Raw genomic sequence first — 23,135 nt, 5'->3', positions numbered from 1 at the left:
TCCGCGAACTTTCGAAGCTAACTGTGTGTAAAGATATTTTTGAGTTCACAATTAATTTTTTTCTTTCGATGGCATGTAATGTATGCAAACAAGTTAAAACCTGACGCGTTCAAATGATTGCAGTTGGACTGCCCCTACTATATTCAAGGATCTTTTTAATATAGTTTGATTTTAAAAAAGATGACAACAAACTTCATGTTATCAAAATACTTTTGAACCCCACTGTATACAGTTTAGTGTGAGGAAATCGCAGGTTGACAAGTAGTTTATAAAGCATAACCTCTTTGCTTCGCGTTCGAGGCGTACAAAGTAAATATTTTACTTACAGAACTGTATATTCTTCATTATATCGATGCTGACAATTCCATTAATGACAGTGAAAGGTCATGTATTTTATTTTGAATTTTTTGACAGCATTTATCCCTATCTACCGTACTGACGCATTTTTTTCATAAGTACTGCTGGGAAAAAGGCTAATTAAAGGGTGTGTGTGTGCGGGTGTGTGTGTGAGAGAGAGAGAGAGATTAGATTAGATAAGATATTCATTTGGGATACTGAATGGGTATGTTGAACTGAAGATTACATAAGTTGCTAACAATTTTAGCATTAGAAGTAAAGAATTACAATATAATAATGTATAGCATAAGATAGAGTATCAAATTCTACCGTAATATACATCGTATCTAACTAGAGCAAACAATAACAAAAACGAGTTATGGAGTAGAAATCTAGCCAGAATTCGATTCAAGTCACTAATGTTATACATCATCCCGTAGAAGCTAGTGTGTAATTTCTTTCCTGAATTCTTGAGAATCATATACTATTCTAATTATGACAGGCAAGTTATTCCATAGATATGGAGTGGCAACTGTGAAAGCAGCTCTATATAAGCTAGTACGATGACTAGGAACTACTAGTGTGGTAGCAGCACTTTGGTTTTGAAGCGTTCTGGCAGTAGTGTATACAGTCAGAAGTTCAGCTGGATTCGGTGGTGTATTTCTGAACAGCACCGAATGAGTTAACCACCTAAGATCAACTCTATTTCGGGTGATATGAGAATCCTTGAGAAGCCTATAGATATGGCCTATACCTTTATTGATTAAACGTTCGAGCTTAGTATCTAACACTGTTCCTAGGCCATGAAGTACCGCAGAATAGTAGTTAACATGGGGTAGCACCAAGGCATTGAAAAGGGTCTTTTTCGTGTTGATAATCGTGTAACTGCGTAGGTGATAGAGCTGGTACAATGATGAGTCGACTTTGTTGATGACGTGCTTAATATGTGCCTTAATCATTCCTATTGAAACACGAAGGACCAGCCATTGCCAAAAAACTGTCGCTAGAAACTAATCATTGCCATATTAGCCATTACTAATGAAAAAACGTTGGTATATCAAACGTTGCTAACCACCAGCCGTTGCTATAGCAACCATTGCCCTAGATCAAATGTTAGGGAGGTATAGTAACTAAGTTAAAACTCTACTTTGATTAGCAGTTTCATAAAATCCATTTTTAGTGGTTATCTTTGTCATGTGTGCGAGGTGTTCCGCTTTTATATGTATATAGGTACATATTTAGGTGGCCTCAGAAATGGCATTAAATTTATCGTAACATTTATCGTTTCCTCAAAATTTATGAGTAGAATATAGATGTTTATACATGCGATTATTATTTTTGTTGAATAGAATGTTGGAATCGATAAAGGAGACATTCCTGATCTTACAAAAGCTCCAAGCAGTCTATTAGATGCTTTAGAGCAACATCTTGCATCGCTGGAAGGAAAAAAAGGTTCCGCTGCAAGCACACCTACGCAGTCCGCGAAGTAAGTAGTTATGTATTTTTACATGTTCTTTCAGATCTGTTGGATAGCTTTAGCAGAATTTTGATTTAACTATCATAAAAACACATTTTTTTAATGCACCTTATTCTCAAATGATTCTCATTGAGAGAAAGTTCCTGGTTTATTATTTCGACAGATTTTACCAAATTGACGTGACATATAGCCATACTCTACATCGAGAGAAAATTATGTTTTTTATGAATGTTACCCGGATCAAATAAATTTATTATTCAACCAGTTTCAAGGAAATAATTATTGATATCAATAGTTTGACTTGAGATATATATTGATGCATGACAATATATTAATTAATCAGGTCACATCGAATTATATTTATTTATTTATTTAACGCCATTCGGCAATCATACAAATTTCACACAAGTGTGTGTAATTTAGAACATAAGACTAAAATATTAGATTAGCTTATTTTAATTTATTGCACAGACATCCATTACAATTTATGCACGATCTATGCATAAATTGAAACAGAAAAAATGACAAAAAAAAATCTTTCATTTAAATGAAAAATAAAAATAAAAATTCAGCAAAAAAAATTACAGTGTGCACCACCAATCAGGTCAGTTCAAAACTGCGTTTCTTGCACATTTTTTAATGTCCTTTCCCGATACATCGAACATGTCAATTTGTGAAGCGAACTCATTCACTGCTTTCGAAATACGATACATAGAAGCTCTCGTCGCATAGTTAGTGCCAGCAATAGGCAACTCTAAAGTGCTTTTTGATCTTAGGTTTACAGCTGGTATCACAAAATTTAATTGACTTAATACTTCCGGCACATCTGAGTAGCCATTTATAACACTTGCCCCATAACAGAGCGTCAGATACTTCCTTCTGTCAATCGGCTCCTTACTGCCCATATAATAATAACCCTGTCCTCGAGCCATGATAATTCCTCTTTGTCCGAGTCGGTATCTGTTGTGCCTAATCAATTTGGCCTTCACTGCTTCAAGTTTGTCAATCTGCTATCTGTGAATCGGATCCCAAATGATACACTCATATTCCATAACCGGTCTTACTAGAGTTGTAAATAATTTAATCAGGGTTCTGTTCATGCTAAAGTCATTACTTGACCTTAGAATATATCCCAGGACCTTATTTGCCTTGAGCGTAATATTGTTGACGTGCTTGTTGAAAGCTAGTTTTGTAAAAACGTAAACTCCCAAATCTCTGATTCCATCCACCTGTGAGATCACATTGCTACCAATGTAAATTAAAAAATAGCCTGGTCCGGAATTTGATAGGCAAGCTATTTTAGGCGTATTGATTTTATTTAAGAATTGAATTCATCCAGATAACTAATTGATGACTAAAAGTTGATGTATTACTAAGCTTTCATTATATTTCAAATAATCATTTTCTTGATTTTTTTTTTTTTTTTTTTTTTTTTTTTATAACAGAGCAATAAGCTTGCTCAAAAGTTCTTTATGTGTAATCGTTATTTTGGTAAAGTCGGTAATTTAAACATGCTTTTACAGGAATTGATTTAGTGTGATCATAGACATTATTTTAGCATTTTCTCAAATTGCGGCACACATATTTCAACATTTTATTTTAACATACAATCAAAAATCACAGCAAATACTATATGTATGACACAATTTTTTGTTTTCTGTTTATTTTTTTTCCTCCATTTTCATTTCTCAACGTTCCTTAATAATCCATTTGCCATACAAATCAACTTTGAATCAATTTCCTCTGTACATTCCTATCATTTCATAAAAATACTATCGCATCCTCCCACTACTCAAACAGCAACAGAACGAATGTAAAGTCAGGAGTCTCTGCACTATCTTCCACCAGTACAGCGTTTGGGACTGCAGCCAATAACGCCAATCTTGATCAACCAGGAAGCGGTCAAATCGATGAAGTTCTAAGGCAACAAGCTCTTGCTGAGGAAGAAGCAGTCATGAATCAGTATAAAGTAAGAAATGATGCTTTTTTATCTATGTATATGAATTTTAAAAGCAAAACGCTTATAAACAGAATATTTTTTTTTGTTTTTCAGGCCAAAATACAATCACCATCTGGAGCTCCGAGTACGAATCCTTTCCTCAGCTCACCAACTGAAAGTGGTAACGAGGCCATCGTGGATTTATTCAGCTCTGCGTTAGCTTCTACAACACAGGTGCAGATAATAATAATTATTTATTATTAAGCTTCGTATAAAATAGCTTTTATAATTAACTCACTAATAAGTACCAAAGGCAAATGACTTCTAGAAACTTTTTGTAAAAAACCGAATTTTCTACGAAAAACGATGTTTACCTTTTTTCTCTAACATCAACAGTTTACAAGTTAACAGCAAAACACCATCAATTTCATAGGAAATTAGACTCTTAAGACTTACACCCGGGCTATAGTTAAAGGCACCGCTAAACAGATGCAAGCTTTTTAAAAGAGCTTTTTAAAACTTTGAACTAATAAGAAATATTGAAATGGGGCTGAAATATTTTCAATCAAAGGAAACAAATCTAGATTTACATGCTTTTAGCAGGGAATAAATTTTTCTGGTTCTCGAAAACCGATAGCCAAACCGAGCATCAATTTGCATTTGCATCTTCGATTTTCTTGAAATTTTTCTATAAAGTCGTTTAGAAGGTAGTCATTTTTTAAAACTAACGATAGTTCTTTTTAAACGCCTATAACTTACAAAGAAACATTCCTGTGTCCCTCTCCGATTTCGATAATACTGAGATATGTTATTCTTCTTGTTGTAAAGTTAGAAGTAATAATATTTTTATACATAATAAAGAGGGAGTTCAATTCTAAACTTGAACACCATTAAATTTCAGGTACAAAAGGCATCTGATGATTTACTCCAACTTGCGGGAAATCCATTTGCTGATATTTTCACTTCACCAGAGCCTGCTCCGGTTATTTCAAGTGGTGTATCATCTAATAATTGGATAATTAATGGTAACCGTTTATAAATCAGTCTTTTTTTTTTCTTTCCTTTTTTTTTTTCTTTTTTTCTTTTTTGTTTCTTTCATTTCATTAGCTACACGGAAACAAATAAATAGGAACGATTACTGTGCTACACAAAAATGATCGTAAAGTATGTAAAAATTAATTTTAGCATATTACTAGTTCTCGTTACAATAAGAATGGGTCGTTCTTACATATGATTGAGTACGATCTAAAATAGCAACCATTACTATGTTACACATTATGTCGAAAACATGACCGGTTATCGTGATCACAGTTATCATTCGCTTTCCAGATAATGCAGGTTCCTATCAGCAGTCAATGTGTTACTATATAGAATAGGTATAGGTCCTGTGTGGAGATGGGAAAGACTCCCCGAACAAATGCGTTCCATCGTCGTTCAGCATAGTAACCATTCCTGTGCTGGGCAGGAACTGTTGCTTTCGGGCACATATCTGAGTGCTGTTTACAACATTAGTTCCCGTTAAACAGTAGTCATTTTTACATACTTTACGATCATTCTTGTGTAGCACAGTAACCATTCCCATTTATTTTTTCCGTGTATGTAATTTATATAGCTTCAGTAGATGCATGTTATTTCATTCAATTTTGTAGGTTTCATGGTACCAGTTCTTCCAGCAAGTAATAACTTTGTTACAGATAACAATTTTTCAACAGCTTTTGGGAATCACGATCAACAAACAAGTAAGTATAGAAACAATTAAAGTTTTATAGCAATATTTTTTTTTTATATTAAAGTAGTCAATACATTGATTTCGTTTCTATGATATAATTGTTATAATTTTCTAAGAATCGTAAATGTCGACAAATTTATCAACATATTTACAAAATAAAAGTTGATCGTCTTGAAGATCAATCAATGTAATTGTTTGCTATAACTTTTTGCGCAAGCTGCCATCCAAGATTTGTCTGGATCAATACCGAACCCTTTTACGGCGAATTTTTCTGCCCTCCCGTCTCAGACTGGAAATACTGCAAATTTTGATTCATTAAACCAAAAAAGTGCGACAGAAATCAGCGTTGATGGTAGTCACCTAAACGGTGGAGATATGTTTAGAGCAAGCGGTCAAAAAGAATTTTTCGAAGCTGACCCTGTCGTAACCGCGGTTATGGAAAAAAATGGTAGAGATTTTAATCTCAATACAATGTCAGATGTTGCAATGGGAACAATAAAAGTTGCAGAAAGTGACTCCTCCAATGTAACTGTTATGCCACCACCAAGACCACCTCCTCCAGTTGCTAGTATCAATGGTGCATCACCCGCTATCACTGGAATATCTTCCAAGCAGATTATTTCAACAAATAGTGCTGCTAAAAGTGCATTTGATGATTTAAACGATAGTATTCGCAAAGCCTTGGGTAGTTCTCCATCTCGCCAAACATCAGTCAAGCTACAGTCATTTCCTGTCCAATCAACTCAATCGCAATACCAATCTCACCAAAATTTTTCTGGTATCGAAATTGATGCAGGAATACCATTAAATGATGGACAAGGAGTTATTGGTACTGGATCTTTACCGAGTTACAGTACTCAAATTCCAGTACCTATAGGAAGCAGCTTTTCCTCAAAACAACTAAATACAGGTGATAATCATAATCACCTAGAATCAACAACTTGCATGCATCGAATCAATGTGATATTCTATCTTTATTCGAGATTCTATTTATATTACATTCTGAAAAATTTGGGAAAAACAGCATATTTCCATGAATATATCTAGAACTGTTTCTTTAATTTTTTTTACTTCAAAGGAAATATATATAATTAGAGATTTTCATACATGAGGTCAAGCCATTTTTGTGAACGATAATCACAACATATACAAAAGTAACGTAAGAATTCTCTCAAACTTGTACTTTAACGGGCTAGGTAAGTTATGTCAATTTTTTGGTTGTATATTACAGAATAATCTAAATTTACTATTTCAAGAGAATTGGGGATTGTGCTTCATCACTTGTCACACAATGTACGATTACAGTTTGATAAAACTATTAAATCAATGACATGTGTTTAAACAATTATTAGTTTTGTTCAAACAAAAAACATGCAAATCGTTAAAATAACATATTTTATGTGATAAAGTCTCAGCTTTTAGAAAAAGTATAAAAATTAAATGTATCAAATGGTGAAATGTGATAATTTAGGCAACTTATAGTAATTTACGGTATTTTATGATGAAATGCCGCAATAATCCTACAAATTTGCGGTAAAATACCGCACTTTTACCGTAAAATATCGCAGTAATGCCGCAAATTTTACGGTGAATTGCCACAACTTTATCGCAAATTTGCCACAAAACGCCTTAAATTACCGCGATTTGCCGTATTTTACGGCAATTTACCATAATTCGGATTTGCTAGGGTAGATAGTTACAATACAGTATCGTTACCATAGATGTACGCATGGTTATAACGATCTACGAGTACTTTTAATTAAGATCGTTCGAGCAGTTATATTTTTTTCCGAGTAATGAAGGTAACATTAAGAGGTGTTTTGATCTAAATTATAACCTTGGTCTATGAAATATCCGAAAAAATGCAGAAAACGGTAATTTATAATTTCCCACGAAGAAAATGGAAAATTTTCAATAAAATAAGAAAAGTTCTTGGTTTTAATCTTATTTTCGAAAACCAAGTTTTGAACAGATCTCAATGTTTTACACTTGTAAAAAGCTATCCTAACTATTTTCAAGATGATGTTCGATTGATGTAAACATTTATAGCTTTAGAACAGATGAACTAATTTGGATCTTTCATGCGAAATTCGAAGCGGCTTATCGATTCCTAGATTTTGTGAAAAATTGAGCTTGATTGGTACAGTACGCTTTATGTTATTCTAAAAATAACATCTTTGCAAAAGTTTTTCATGGATAACTTTTATCATGCTTTACGGATTGATTACAGAATTCAATTAGCTCTAAAAGTTTCAAACACCCATCAAATGCTGCCTTAACCAACAACGTCGGACTTATAACTGGTGTCCAAGTCACTGGGTTAGCTCTTGTCTTGGCCTAAGGTCACTTATAATTAACTTAAATTAATTTATTTTGTGAGCTAAGGGTGGGGGGGGTCACCTCGTGCCCCTGAAATCTACGCTTATCAATTATGAAAAGAAATGAGCCTGGTGGTTTATTCAGTAAAGATTTAGTTTTGCATTATTTTCAAAGAAAATATTTTATTTAATCAATTGTTGCTCAACTTGTTGCATACAAAAATTCCCCAATTTTATTCTATTGAATTAATATAGATCTAATTTAGTACATAAATTTTAATATTTTAATTCACGCGGGAGGAGACCAAGTATAATTTTAATTGGGGGAAACGGAATCTCGCTTATGGTGTACCTTACTGCGTGTTTCATCCCTGTAGTTTTAAGTGGAAAATAACCCTTTAGAAACGTAGGCAGCAATGACGTAGGTCCAATCCTCGGTGGTAGAAAACTTTAAGAAAGGACCAGCAGCGATATGGTAACACTCTGAAATTTTATCGGTACGACTTAATTTTATTTTAACTTTACACTAAATGGCCGCGTATAAAAATTTGACTCAAAATATGCTTATACGGCCAATTCAACGTTTTTCAAATAATATTTGAAAATATTCAGTGCGACTATTAATACCCGACAACCAAACTCAAGGATATACAATAAATCAAATCAAACTCATCACTGGGACTAAATAATTGGATATGACTAGACTTATTGTTAGGCCGGCTCAAGTAAATTGTAATGAGCTCTGGTTGTAGAGCAAGGACCTCGTCAAGCGTCATCAGTCCACTACCCTACTGGTCCACTCTAAGTGATAGCCAGGGCCTAAGTCTCCGAGCAAGTGTTTATTGTCCCTCTTATAGGTGAATTGTGGTAACGTAGAACTACCCCACTATCGTCTAAATTCAAGTAGAATTCGATCTCGGGGGCCTCTAACATGGCTCTGGGTGACTAAAAAGTGTCAATTGACATACAATTAGTGTAGCAGATGGCTGTAAAATGACTTAAATATTCGCGCTCGATTTTCAAGTCGAAAATAAAAGCGCACTGTTATACATTATTTGTTCGAGAGTTTTTCAGCCTAGAGCCTGAAAAAATGCGTTGAATGCCGCAATAATCTTGAAAACCAGTTAGTTCAAATGATATTGCCAACAAAAAATTAAAAATATAAAAATTTACCTCATTTTTCCCGAACAACTTGTGTTGCAATTGACCAAATGTTAAAAAATTATACTGGCTTTTCGTCTTTACCACTTTTTTTCGATAGCTACAAAATTTATTGTAATCGATCACTCAGTTTAAATACTGCTGTCAACAAAGTAACTCAAAAATCACTGTATATAAATTTTCTGGATATTCCATGCTAACGATCTGATCTATTTCATTTAACGCTCTTAACCATTTTTATCAATTTCTGTCAAAATACATCGATTTTATCAAGCATAATTGTAAACAAAAATTTAAAAAACACTCGTTTGCTAATTCTTTTTGATTTCTCGAATTCCCAATGCTTAATTTGAAACGTAAGTTTTTTCGAGCTCAATATGATCATAGATGTCCAAGTATTCTTGAGCTGGACGTATTTTCTACAAGATGTATTGATATTTTTGTGATGAATAGTATATTTTACACCTCGGGCAGGAAAGTAAGAAATGTCTCAGAGCACAAGTAATTGTTGGCCGAGGCGAAGCCGAGGTCAACAAAAATGTGATCTGAGGCTTTCTTATTTACTGCCCAAGGTGTCAATACTATTTTTCTCCCCTCCGGGCGAAAAGCGTCAACTTTTTTCCCGCTGTGTGAAACGAAGTTGACGCTTTCCGCTTCCGTCGAGGAGAAAAATAGTATTGACACCTTGGGTAGTAAATAAGAAAGCCTCAGATCACATGTTTGTTGACCTCGGCTTCGCCTCGGCCAACAATTACATGAGATCTGAGACATTTCTTACTTTCCTGCCCGAGGTGTTAAATATACTATTTTCTGTTATAGTTGAAACTATGATTACTTCGTTACTAATAGTGACAAGCATCTGCTTGGCTATTCTTTAAGCTCATAGTATCTTGTTGTGTTTAATAACCTCACAATATCTTTAATAACTTTAGAAAACTTCGGCCTTCACCGATTTTTTGCCCACCTTGTCCGAAGAGATTAAGATTATACTTTTTGCTTAAAAAGAATTAATAGATTAACTTTATTTTTTTCGAAGGTTTTTCATTAATTTTAAGAATTGAAATTATTTTTTAATTTTTTTTTCTTTTGGCATTTTTGTATTCATTAGATGGAATCACTGAAAAAGTAGCCTTGGAAAAAATAGTCCTGGAAAACATAATCTTGGATAAAATAGACCTGGAAAAATAGCTTTGGAAAATAGTCCCGGACTGGATCTAGTGAATTCAAAAGGTATTTTTCCAAAAAATAACTACTTATTTAACAGTAAACAAAAAAAACTTTAGTTTTTAACGGTTTTTTTCTCGATCAAAATCAAGATTTTAATGATTTTTGATTCAGGTCAGAACAATAATATATGAAATATCTGAGAAAATTATTGAAAACTGTGTTTTTTTAATTTTTTGTTGATAATATGGTTTTAACTAAAGAACAAGTTAGATGACATTATATGATGATCGAAAGAGACCATTAAGAGGAAGAGTTGGTATAATTTCAAACACATTTTAGTACATTATATTATGATTTAGCCGGAAAAAAATAACATAAAATGTTATTTTTGAACTTTTCAAATAATTTTTTGTAAAATAGTCGTTCTCGATTTTACTACGGGTATAGTGATTTTTGCATGTGTTTATTTAAATTTCCAACAGGTGACCAATATGGAACGGTATTACTATGAAACCATAGCAATCAAAACAAAAAAATTTTCTCCGTGTGGTGATGGAGTTAGGTTCTTCAATAGCTGGTGGTATTTTTAGAGATTCCAACTGTATCTTGAAGTCTACGACGTGATTAGTGTTGGTTTGGACTACTATTCAGAGATCTAGTCTCTCATCAATGATTTGCATCCACTGAGTGTCAAATTATGCTAACACGAATGTACAAGTGGAGGAAGCTCTTTAGATAGGGTATGTGAAGAAGTGGCGTCCCACCACTTCCATAAACAACCATGTTGACCAGCGCTGGGAGTCTAGTACCACGGGGGGCCTTTCTAAGCCCACTGCGGCCAGAGTCTCTTTATTTCCTGAGATGAAAGTAGTGTTTGGCCCAAGAGAGGTAGGACTCATGTATGCCCAAAAGGGCGCGGAAATGGCATTCAGTAAAACAGAGGTGGACTTCGGTCCCGTTACATTAATTGATTGATTAACACAAATACTGTTAACGTGGCCGTAGAATGTTGGCTCGTAACACGATCAATGCGAGCATGAAGCTTGCTGAACTCGTCTTTTATAAACTTCGTTAATGTCTCGAACATTGCTGACGTTAGCGTGGTGTTTGCACTTTTTTGATAGAGCACAGAAGATGGACGACCAAAATTTTTGTTAATGTCGTTTTTAATGGAAATGATAATGAATCAGATGATGTGGTGGTTGGGTGAGATGATGGCACTTCAGTATCAAATACATCACCCTCTGATTCATAGGGAAATAAATTTTAGACATTGGTGCTATTTCAATCTGATAAAAATTAATATTATGAAAAAATATAAAAAAATTAAAATTTTATCGGTATCAGAAGTTTTGATCCCCCGGCAAGTTAATCAAAATTACTGAACGTCAAATTTTTGAAGTGATAGTATGGCCATCAGGGATTGGACTGATGAAAATTATTTTAGAAATTTTATCCTGGAGAGGAGGAGTTTGTCGTGGAGAGATTTAGCCAAGGAGCTTTTGTCGGGAAGATTTTGTTCAGAGAGATAAAGTCGTGTTACCATATTTTTAAGTGAGTTTAACCTAGTATAAATATTAAATGCTGTGAAGCAGGAAAGTGTATGTATATATTCAGAATATTATAATATGGTAGTAGAAGAGATAAGGAATAAACTTCCGCAACTAATGGTTTATGAACAATTTGAGAAAAGTAAATGGTTCATTCATGATAGGAATCGAACCTAGACTGATTTGACATCACGCGAGAGCTTTACCAGTTATGCTATCCGATCCTTCTTGAGTGTTCGTTTACTTTACCTTTATCTATTGAGCACATTGTACAATGTGAAGTCTACACTAGCGCCACTTTAGTACAGTACAGTTAACTTTCCCAAGAGAATTTTTGCATTGAGCCGTGAGCGCAGTTGCTGTTGGTTTAAACGTCGACGTTTACTTGCCGCAACACTATAAAATACTTAAACCGAGACATTTCTTACCATTAAGTTAAATATTTTTTATTTTTGATTAGAATCACAGATCATCTCGATTCAAAATTGATTATTCTTAAGGAAAGTTCATTTTACTCTTTGAACAGTTGATTATATTTCGGGGAAAAATATTTCCTGACTAGAAATTGTTCCAATACAGATATTGGGTCCCAATTGGAAATCGCTATAGCATGTTCAGAAGGTCTACCCCAGTCAGAACCCGATTGGGAACTTTTTGAGATATCCCAATCCAAAAACTAGTTACCTAACTAAGGTACCCAATTTTTCCTAAGTGGAATCTGATTGGGAACCTTTTGGAAGAGCCCAATGCAAAATTGAATGACTTTTACTGGTTTTGTCACATCGAGATCTAATCGGGAACTTGTTTGGGTAGCCTAATGCAAAAATTGTTATTATTTTAAAAACTTTTATGATTCATATACAACTTAAAAAGCTCAAAATTTGTTATTGAAATTTTATTTTTTTTAAAAAGTTCATCATAAAACAAATTTATTTTTTACGCTCGTACACAATATTTATATTAAAATTACTATTTTTTTTATTTAAATTCTTTAGAAACAATTTCATTTTATCAGATTTATTTAGTTTTCAAATCAAATTATTTTTCACTTTTTCTGAACAGGTTATTCTGTTTTGTGTTCCTCTCTCCTCTCTTTTCTATTTTTTCTAGTACAAGTTTGATTTACTGAAATTTTGATTAAATTCATTTTCCTTGATTTACTTGAAGTACCTTAAGATTTTCATTCGGTAATCCATTTGACCGTAAAATTTTTCAATTCTTTTTAATATCTTGTTTACTGGCTGAAAATGAAACAAAGAACGAAATAATGATATATTTATACAAAGAGTATAATTGCATTACAGATTTTTTATTTCTTTAAGTTATTTTTTAGCATCATAATAGATATACGATTTACACTCACGCGATCACATACGTGGGTCAACGCAATGGATAGCATCAAAGACTTTGAATCGGAAAGATATAGGTTCCAGCCTAGAAGTCAACGGGATTTTTTCATCAATCAAAATTATGTACAATTCCTCTAAGTTACGCTTCTAATATCACGAATTACGTTTCAGATCTAATTAAAATTATTAATAGTAATTATAACTCGTTACATCGTTTTAATACAATTTAATTCGAAACTACCGCCAAAAAAATATCGATTTAGAAGAAATTGAAATCTATTCTATTCGTTCATACTTTTTCTTGATTACTTAGTCTAAATTTGATAGCTTTTATTTTATTATTTGAACATGTGAAGTTGTTGTAGCTTACGTTCTTTAATTTGATGATAAATAGCTATTGAAAGATTTTATGTGCTTTATTAGAATAAATAAAGATTGTTTATTGTAATATCTTATTAATTTCAATTTTTGCTCGGACGTATAGCAAACGGAGTGCCTAGCTGTCGCACTTTTTAATTTTTAACATTTTTGTAATAAGATTTTGATGTGTTAATACAGTAATAAAATCTCATTTTACTACGTTTTAATGTTTTAGCTGTAAGTCAATCAACTGATGTGACTGGAGTAAATGTTCTTACTGGGGATTTAGACAGCAGCTTAGCAAGTCTTGCTCAGAATCTAACCATTAATAAAGGCGCTCAGCAACCAGTTAAGTAAGTATTCAATCAATTTATAACAAATATGCATGAAGAAGAAATGAATGTTATAATTAAGTAAAAATGAGCTTTTGGTGTTTAAATAAGGCTATTTCAAATTCAACCAAATACATAACATTTTTTAGGTAGATTGCAGAAATCTATCTATTACATTTGTCTTCATGGCGGAATTTTCAATAAATTTTGTTATAAGCTATTATAAATAGTCGAGTAGGTTCCAAAACCATTGGTTCGAAAATTGATCTATGTATGCGTATATAACCGGCCTTAATATCCTCAAAAAAGTCCTCTCCCTTCGTCATCATTCAAGGGTGCATTTCGCTTCAAAGAGCATGCAACCTGGCCATGTATCCTCTCTTCTTCATTTCGCTGTTTTCCCTGATTAAAAAAAATGATTTGGAATAATTCAAAACAATTTGAAATGATTTAAAACAATTTGAATCGACTAATTTATAGATATACACTTAACATGGAGTAAATCATTTTTTTTAATCAGGGTTGGTAGTACATCAAGAGATCAGCTCATAACTCCTCCGACTACCTAAATTTATTCCTTTGGTCGGCAAAGTGGTCATTGGTCAGTAATTCAGTGCTTCCCCAGATAGTGGGTAGACCTCATTTGAGACGAGCTGATTGTGCAAAGCACTTTTGACATCCTCATGGCAGGGAGTGAGAGTGGCCAGCTTCAAAGAGGGATATTTGTAAAATTACAAAAGTAGAAAAGAAGGTGCCCCTAACTTGTAGTTCGGAAGATGCTATCGCCTGTCCTATTAGTGCGAATTTCAAACAAGCTCCATGAATTATATTTAAGACCAGAACATTATTACATCATGAACACCGCGAAAAAATAATAGTTGCCACTACAGCAGCTGTAGCTGAGGTTACTACAAGTTAGGGTAAAAAAAACTCCACTTGAAATAACTTCAACTACATAGGTAATGATGCTAACCCAAGTCATCAATGTTGACTACAATGTATAGTTTTCAGTATAATCTACGTTGTACCCTCTATTACATATTAGAGTACCCGCTACTAGAATGTTGCACTACAACATTGTAGTTAGGAGAGCCACCATTTTTTCCGTGAATTTTTTAATTATTAACCTCAATTACTCCATTAAGATTATGTTCAAAGTGCATTGTAGTGAAGACAATTAAAGAAACAATCAGAACTTTAGATGTGAGAGTTAAAATGTAAAAATTTTAATTTATCATTAAGATCATACATGGTCCTATAAATGAAATTTTTTATTAATCATGCTGTAGGGGTATACAATGGAATTCACCAAAAAATACTGCAAAAGCGAGTGGCATGGCAGGATGGACACCGCAGCCTATGGCAGCAACAACTGGCGCTGGGTATCGACCGATGGTAAGGCATTATAGTTACATTATAATCTTTGTCTATAGTAGAGCATTTAACCACAGGAAAATATTGTAAAACGCTCAGTTTCAAAATACTACTATAAATATAATATGAGCAATTCTGAGAATTACGGATTAGCTGTGTCTCATTCGTGCGGCAGTAAAATATTGCTGTGTACAATACTCTGACGTCGTTCGTCAAGTATTCCGTTGATACGCTCGTTGTATGTGTGTGAAAAATAAGATAAATTTATTTTCTTTAGTCAATCGACTGTTTTTTTTTTTTTTTTATTTTTTTGAGTACGAACTGATTTTGTGTTTCGATCACCATGACTTTTATGAGTAATTTTTTTGTTTATATCGAGTCAAGTCGACAACGACAATTTATATTTTGTTAGTAACCGATAATTTTTGTGACACCGATCAATTTATTTTGTTTTGTTCAATATACGACTAATTGTTTTGTGTTAATTCTGATCAGTTATTTTATCGTAATCTTGAGTGCCTGAAATTTCCCCTATCCACCACCCTGAACCGATTTTTGATAATTATTTATTGGTGACTATAAAATCACCTGGCGCCCAACTGTAAATAATTTAAACAAGGTTGCCAAATTGTAAGTGTATTTGGACTTCACTCCGGTAAATTCCCGGTGGTGAAAAACCCGTTACAATATATAGACACATACATTTTTTAACGAATGGTATTTTTGAATTTTACTCAACTAATTATGGTAGGTTGTGACAAAATTCCTTGAAAAATCGACCATAAAAACAAATACCATAGTTAGATTTTGGGAAAAAACTACCTAATAATGCCATCTGGCAGCCAGAATGGGAAGTAGATTTATTGGAAATTTTCAACAACTCCCTGACTTTTCGCTAGCTTGCGCTAGGTTTAAAACAAAGGCAGCCCTCGTTTATTTTTACTAAAGTTGGATCCAATTTTTGAAGGTCAGTTTTTCAATTCAAGATTCTTAATCCGTAATTTAAATTTTGTTAATATACTTATATATCCTAATTTGATTACGTATTACTAAAATCTCGGATGACAAACTAGCTTTGGGTAAGCGTGGTTATATCTATAAATCAAGTTATTGATGTTACATTTAAAGGTTGCTTGATGTATGTGTATACTCATATGCTAAGAAACGAAAATATACATACATAATAAAATGTATTACAAGACGAGCTATAATCATCTGACGTACAAGTACATCTGAAACATCATTAGTACAATAGAAGAAATACTTTTGAAATATAAAATACATGAGGCGGTTTATTGTTTATTCGGAATTGATTTAATATCAGTCAATTTAATTAATCGTTAATCAGAACTCAGATTGTTCTCGAAAGGTGTGAATCGTATTGTTCAAAATCGGAATGGAAATTGTTCTTTCGATCAGAGTCGAATCGTTCAAAATACGAAAACGCGGCGGTTCAATACGAAGTCTGTCCCGGATCTCTCGTTACAATCCATGCGTTGGATCGATTACTCGGTCGAAATTTGTGATTGTCATATACAATTTCCGTGAAAAGTATCTTAAAGTTTGCTCAATTAGCATTAATTTTATACCTTCAACTTTGTAATTTGAATGTTTTTTCCAATAATTTGATAGTCTTGAAAGTTTGGACATTATCAGGATATTCAGAAAATGTAGTTTTCATTCCGGATAATTTATATATTTTCCATTATAATTTAATTCTGTCAGTTATATTTTGTTGTGAACAAAATAATCTGTAAGCTTTACAGATATTTCATATTTTCAAACTCTATATATCTATACATATGTGAACGGGGCGGTGCTAGACATCCGTGTCTTCATATCAGTGTCAAATGTCTCCTTAACCTCCTTCGTATTAAAACTTATTAATATCAAATAAATATAACTTTTTATTGGTATTTACTTATTCATTTATAAATCTATTATCATTTTCTTCCAATTCGATGAGAAATATTTAAGCTTAATATTTAATTTTCCATTTTTATATATCTAAATATTCGCATCCGCCGTTTCTGATAATTTTAATGAATTTATAAATCTAGAATTTTCGATGAATTGTGTATGCTTTCATCAATACATATTTTATTACGCATGTATATTTACGTTTATTACCCCGTTTACTCAAAGCTAGTTTGTCAATCCGAGATTTTAGTAATACGTATTCAAATTAGGATTTATAAATATATAAGTATATTAACAATATTTAAATTACGGATTAAGAATCTTGAATTGAAAAATTGACCTTCCAAAATTGGATCCAACCTTAGTAAAAATAAACGAGGGCTGCCTTCGTTTTGAACCAAACGCGAGCTACCGAAAAATCAGGGAGTTGTTGAAAATTTGCGAAAAATCTACCTTCCATTCTGTCTGCCAGACGATATTATTTTTTTGAATTTTGTTTTCCTTGAAACTCTTAGGTCTCTTTGAATATCCCCATAAACTACTAGAATAGTGTTATAAGAAATAAGCTTAGTTGAAAGAAATTTTTTTGTTTAAATTAAAACGAAAAATAGAAATCTTACCATAACTCTGGAAAAATTCGAGATATTATTTTAATTGCATATTTAATAAGAAATTTCCAAAATACATGATTTTAGCAAAAAATTGACTTACATCGTCTTGCGGCACGTGTTGGTTTTAATAAGAAAAAAAAAAAATTACTCGCGTTTTTTTTTCAAAAGGAAGCTCTTTAAAGGTCGACGGAAAAAACTCAATTTTCATCGACCAGACCAATCTGTTTGTGTATCTATGCTCATGTTTATTTTTACTTATATATATTTCAGGGAATGAAGAATATTACATCAGGAGTTTCAGTCATACAAAGTACTAACCCAATAATGACTACAACTTCAGACCCTTCAACTGGTAGCATAATGTTGGGATCAGGGCCAATGCCAGTGATGATAAATAATCAAATAAGTGGACCTGTGACTCAGCTGCCACAACAACAACAACAACAGCAGCAACAGTCTACAGATCAGTCAGTGAATAATACAATACCACTCGATCCTTTTGGTGCTCTATAAAAAAAAAAAAAAAAAAAAAAAAAAAAATTTCTGTATTAAAAATTTCTAATTTACACCTTATGTCAAGACAAAAAAGTACGAATTTTGGATTATAATTCAAAATCAATTTTTATTTTCGAAAACTATGTTTGAATGTTCTTAGGTATATAGGAAAAATAAATAGATAATAAATTCAATAAAAAATAATAAGTCATGCAATAATTAAGCTTAATTTTGAATTTTTCTGTTTTCAGTATTTTTTTTTTTTCAAGCCGATCATTTTAGTGCGATGATAACTATTCTTCTCTCTAATCAGATATTCTGAATCATTACAGGTTATTCATCGAGATATGGACAAAAACTATCGAAAAGTTGCATTTCAAATTGCATTGATTTATAATTTTATAAATCTTGAAAATAATTTGAACTTAGAAATATTCCCGCTGCCCGTCATAGCACTTAGCGAATCCCCGCATTCATTTTAATATATCCAGGAAAAAAAGTTGAGATCTGTTTAGATCAAATTTGATCAAATTTTCTAGATCAGGACAGATCTGTATGTTCTTTATAGCTATCTAGACAATGTTAGTTCTGGGGAGTTACTCATAATTAAATTGAAACAAAATCATTATGAATTATCATAATTTATCATTTTTCAAAATAATTCATCTGTTTTCAATAACTAGATCATTGTAAGTAATGTTTTTATCAATCAAAATTTATTTGCTATTACTGAGAAACAATTCTGAATCCGTCTGCATATCAGTCAAAGCTTTTACCACATTGGCAATCCACATACTTGTGTACATACGTATGTAAATATTCTGTAACTTTTGAACGGATAAAGCGATTGTGATCTCCAAGGTAGCATTCGACGCAGCTTGTCAAATACTATAAGCTGTGAAAATTTGAGCTTAATCGATAGCCTGCGTTTGGAGATATTTCAAAAATAAAATTTTTTCAAAAATGTTTTTTTTTTTTTTTTTTTTTTTCGAAAACAATGGAATACTAAAGTATTTTCGAGCTCGAAGAGCCATCTGGCCTTACCCGGAATAGAAAAGTAGTTTTGGGGTATATTATGCTGTAAAATCACCTGGTAACATTAATCTTTCCATAAATATTTGTAAAGTAGCGATCAATCGATTAAAAAACCATAAAATGTCTATTTATTGTGGGTTTTTCAAATTGATGTTAAGAATGAAAAAAAAAATTTTTTTTTCTGAAATCGTAAATGGAGCTTGTGGGGAATTTATTCAAATTTCTGAAACTGCCCTCTAAATAAATAATTAAATCCAGAAAAAACTTAGATAAATAAATTACAATTATTAGTAAAATTTATGGTATGAATTCGAATGAATAATTTATTTTATATATGTTGTAAAATTTTCAATTTTTTTTCGAAAGAAATGTTTATCGAAATTTTTAAAAGTGACTATATGATAAGCATGTAAGATAAAATCATATGATTATAATATTATTGTTTACGATCATTTAACATTATCAATGTTATCACATGGAATTGAAATAGCATTTTTAAAATAATATGGAAGCTCATTTATTTTAAAAAAGAATGAAGAATTCAGTAACAAATCCAAGACATATTTAAAAATTATCCTAATTATAAAATATAAACCAATGAAATATAATTGTGTAAACTATTTTAAATTAATTTAAGAAAAATTCAGAATAATTCAAGACCAAGAGAAGATCTTGACACGTCAAGACAAGACGATATAAAGGATTGACTGATATTCAAGATCAATACGAGAATTATATTTTGAGTTCAAGATTAAGACCCCTGATTAAAAAAAGGGATTTAAAACGATTTGCAATGTTAAATTCCCATAAGAAGAGGGATTCAAAAGTATTCAAGGTATGCAAAAGTATTAAAAAGTATTTAAAATTTTTTATTTCGAATCTTTTTAAATTCCTTTTTTTAATCACGGACGAGAAGAAAAATGTCAAGATCGTTCTTATCTTGTCTTATCTCAGCTCGAGTGGATCCCTATATTTATATTTATTGAAAATCTATAGCGTTGCAGCTAATTTTTCAGCGCAATCATATACTTGACATTTCCACAAGTGATTAATGATAGCTCCAATGGAAGCATTTCGACCATTCGAATATTTCCAATCAAGGAGGAGTTGGTAAATAACCTTGACAAAACAATAAAAAATTTTAGTTTTTGGGTTCTTTGTGTTCATAAGTTTTAATTACCTCATCAATTCCTTTCATTCGATGATTCTCGACAAACTGATCTATTTGTCCTTTTGAGTAACCTAATGATTCAAAAACTCTTCTCCAACCATATCCTATATGAGTTTTAATAAGAAACATATGTTCAATAGTGAGCTGTTGCGCGCATAAGCTCAGTACTTTTACGTGCTGCGGCATTTCTAAAACAACATAATTACTCGATGTTTTAGTTCGTCGATGGTGGGTTCCTGAAACTTGTTTTATATTGCAAGAATAAGTATTTGTTGATCCAATGGTAACGTAGTTAGAATTGATAATGTTGTAATTGACAACATCTCCAATGCTTTCTATAACAAATAATTAAATACATAATGGTTTAATACTTATTTGAAAGCATATTTCTCTAGTAATATAAATTTTAAAAAAATCTAGTGGATTGTGAACTGGACGAAATTGTAAATCAGTCAATGAGATAAAAATCCTATAGTAGTATTCAATAAGGAACCAGTACTTGATCAGTCCATGTATTTGTATATTTGGATATACTGGATCTTTACCGTCACGATAAATTTTGATGAGTTTGTAGAAAAATCGCAGTGATTAAGCATGCTTAGTAACTTACTATTTTTTAGCTTTTTTGATGCATTCTGCTCTTCCAATAGTGGATACGACTGCACTTTATGAGAAAAGTTTTCTTGTTGCTTACAAGTTGCATTTTTAGTGTCATCATTCATAAAAGATTGACCTAGTATATAAATAATACAGTTTTTGGTTAGAAGTTAGTAACAATTAAAGGTTTATTATCTTTACTTATCCGAGGTGGATCAGGTTTGGCATCTGTTGATAACATATTGAGTTTTTTGTTTGCGTCAAGATTTGCCATTTTTAAAAAACTTAAAAATATAGAAACACGTTAAACTTCTGACAAACTAATAAGATATCAATAACCATACTGGGATCATAAGATATTGGAACAAGTATTGATCATTTTTCCTTCCTAACGTTTCGCTTCATTTCCCAAAAAATAAATGTTAAAAAAACGAATATTTGTAAGTCATTAAATCTCAATGTATACGATTAAGCGACAATTATTATTCTTAAAAATTGTAATTCATTTATGCTTATGACGGGTGACATAAGGGAGTCCTAACAAACAGCTTGGAAATTATGACGGGAAGTCTACGGTTTCCGTGGCGCCGTCAAATGACCGCGAATTCTTGTAGAACTTGACGAAATAAGGCTTTTTTCAAATAGCTGTAACTTTTTCAATAATGGACTAATTCAGACGTTTTTCTTTCAAAATTTTCATCTTTAAACGTAGTTTTCGGAATAAAATACAAAAAAAAAATAGGATAATAAAATCTATAAAATTTTTCACTTTTTTTAAAAAATCAAATTTTTCCCAAAATCCATTTCTCTCGAAAACTAAGCGAGATATCAAAAAATTTTATTCTTCAAAAAAGTCTTATTTTGTTGAGTTCTATACAAATTCATGGTCATTTGGCGGCGCCACGGAAACCGTAGAATCCCCTCAATTTTTTGTTAATTTGACTGGAAAAATTGTTAATTATATTTTTACCCTCAAATTGTAGACAATTTTGTGTATAAATTTTCTTACCTTCTGAAATGGTAAGAATGAACCGTACTGATTGTATTTCGTAAAAGTTTGCCTTTAAATTGAAGAAAAATTGAGCGTAAATTTGTATTTTCAACTTTTGCAGTAAAATTGTTAGCAAATTCGGGCAGCAGATTTCAGGTAATTTCAACATCAAATTACCCGCAATTTCAAGCTAAAGTGGCTACTAGGGATAATTGCGTTTTCATGTTGGTAAGTTAGATTTTGAATGATAACTCTTCGAAGTAAGATAATATTATTATCCTAAATGGCTGTCAATTTCAGTATCAAAATATACCAGTCCGATATTATTATTCCTGATCTAGCTAAGAGCAAAAAGATGTTGAGAACGGCCGTATTCATTTGGAATTGTTGTTTGAGGAAGGCTTATATTTGGTCACTTAAAGTCAATTCAGTATCCTTTAGTAACCTATGTCTGGTAAAGTCCGTACAATAGAGTTCCTATATGATACAAAACTTTGTAGACGGTTATATTTTTAAGCAAAGCTTAAGTAAGTTACTGTCAGTCAATGATGTTAAGTTGATTGAAAGTTTTACTTTAAATTTACGGCAAGTTTTTCTGTCAAATTACATTCAGACGACGACCACAGATTTGCATCAACTTGCACGCAAGTATTATATAGCCGAGGCTTGCTAGAAACTTGACGTTAAGTTAGTCGAAAATGTTTCACTGCAGAACTTGCTGAGCAAAGTGTAGCTATCAGGGTAGAAGCTTGACGTAAACGTATTAGGAACTGTCAAACTGAGTCACGCAGCCTGTTGGTGAAAAATCAAACTAATGATAGCTCACACAGTCGAGTAAATGCATACTGTTAATATCATCAATAAATTTTATACATCAAATTATTAATTAAGAAATAAAAATTAAAATAGAACTTGGAATATTTAAAGAACGTAAAAAGTAAAAAAATTGAATATTTTGTGCAGTAAGAAATTTCACAGTAAAACAAGAAAAATTTCAACGCGGTTTTCTATAAATTTCCGGAAGCTGGTAATTGTTTAGTGGTATTAGAATATTTTTTCAATAATTTGTTAAAAATTGATAAATTAAAAGCGTGAAAGAAGTTATTAAAAACAACGAAAGTTAATCCTCAAATGAAAGTTTGCTCCTTACATTTAAAAAAAACCGATTGTATATTGCCAGATACGTTTGTAAAGTTTGATCTAAAACCTGAAAACCGAAAATA

At 32.1% G+C, this 23,135-nt stretch overlaps 2 protein-coding genes and 1 long non-coding RNA gene across 9 annotated transcripts in view; 1 reads left to right on the top strand and 2 right to left on the bottom strand.

The window, feature by feature from the left end:
- Positions 1-19,433, top strand: part of LOC103572642 (phosphatidylinositol-binding clathrin assembly protein LAP) — a 36,877-nt gene extending 17,444 nt beyond the window's left edge. For 2 of the 7 annotated variants that reach the window (XM_053737674.1, XM_053737673.1), the window contains 8 exons: positions 1,686-1,822; positions 3,614-3,782; positions 3,867-3,986; positions 4,654-4,777; positions 5,402-5,491; positions 13,622-13,739; positions 15,008-15,113; positions 17,894-19,421. In XM_053737674.1, the coding sequence (XP_053593649.1) occupies positions 1,686-1,822; positions 3,614-3,782; positions 3,867-3,986; positions 4,654-4,777; positions 5,402-5,491; positions 13,622-13,739; positions 15,008-15,113; positions 17,894-18,136 (1,107 nt within the window). In that variant the 3' untranslated portion in view covers positions 18,137-19,421. Of the gene's footprint in view, positions 1-1,685; positions 1,823-3,613; positions 3,783-3,866; positions 3,987-4,653; positions 4,778-5,401; positions 5,492-13,621; positions 13,740-15,007; positions 15,114-17,893 lie in introns of all 7 variants that reach the window. The other 5 variants (XM_053737678.1, XM_053737677.1, XM_053737676.1 and 2 more) reach the window with 5 other exon arrangements.
- LOC128667472 (uncharacterized) lies at positions 10,198-18,032 on the bottom strand. Its single transcript, XR_008403445.1, has 3 exons — positions 17,942-18,032; positions 13,041-13,111; positions 10,198-12,918 (listed from the first exon to the last, which is right to left on the bottom strand). It is a non-coding gene; the product is annotated as an uncharacterized LOC128667472 (long non-coding RNA).
- A 221-nt stretch (positions 19,434-19,654) lies between the features above and the next one.
- On the bottom strand, positions 19,655-21,490 carry LOC103572643 (protein immune deficiency). Its single transcript, XM_008551329.3, has 4 exons — positions 21,123-21,490; positions 20,935-21,057; positions 20,334-20,659; positions 19,655-20,272 (listed from the first exon to the last, which is right to left on the bottom strand). Exons 1-4 carry the CDS (start codon positions 21,193-21,195, stop codon positions 20,144-20,146), a joined length of 651 nt encoding a protein of 216 aa, XP_008549551.1. The 5' UTR covers positions 21,196-21,490; the 3' UTR covers positions 19,655-20,143.
- Between the last annotated feature and the right edge of the window lie 1,645 nt (positions 21,491-23,135).

Source organism: Microplitis demolitor, chromosome 3, assembly GCF_026212275.2.
Source record: "Microplitis demolitor isolate Queensland-Clemson2020A chromosome 3, iyMicDemo2.1a, whole genome shotgun sequence".
Lineage (NCBI taxonomy): Eukaryota > Metazoa > Arthropoda > Insecta > Hymenoptera > Braconidae > Microplitis > Microplitis demolitor.
The sequence above is the reverse complement of the archived record's forward strand: the minus strand, read 5'-3'. Positions and strand labels throughout refer to the sequence as shown.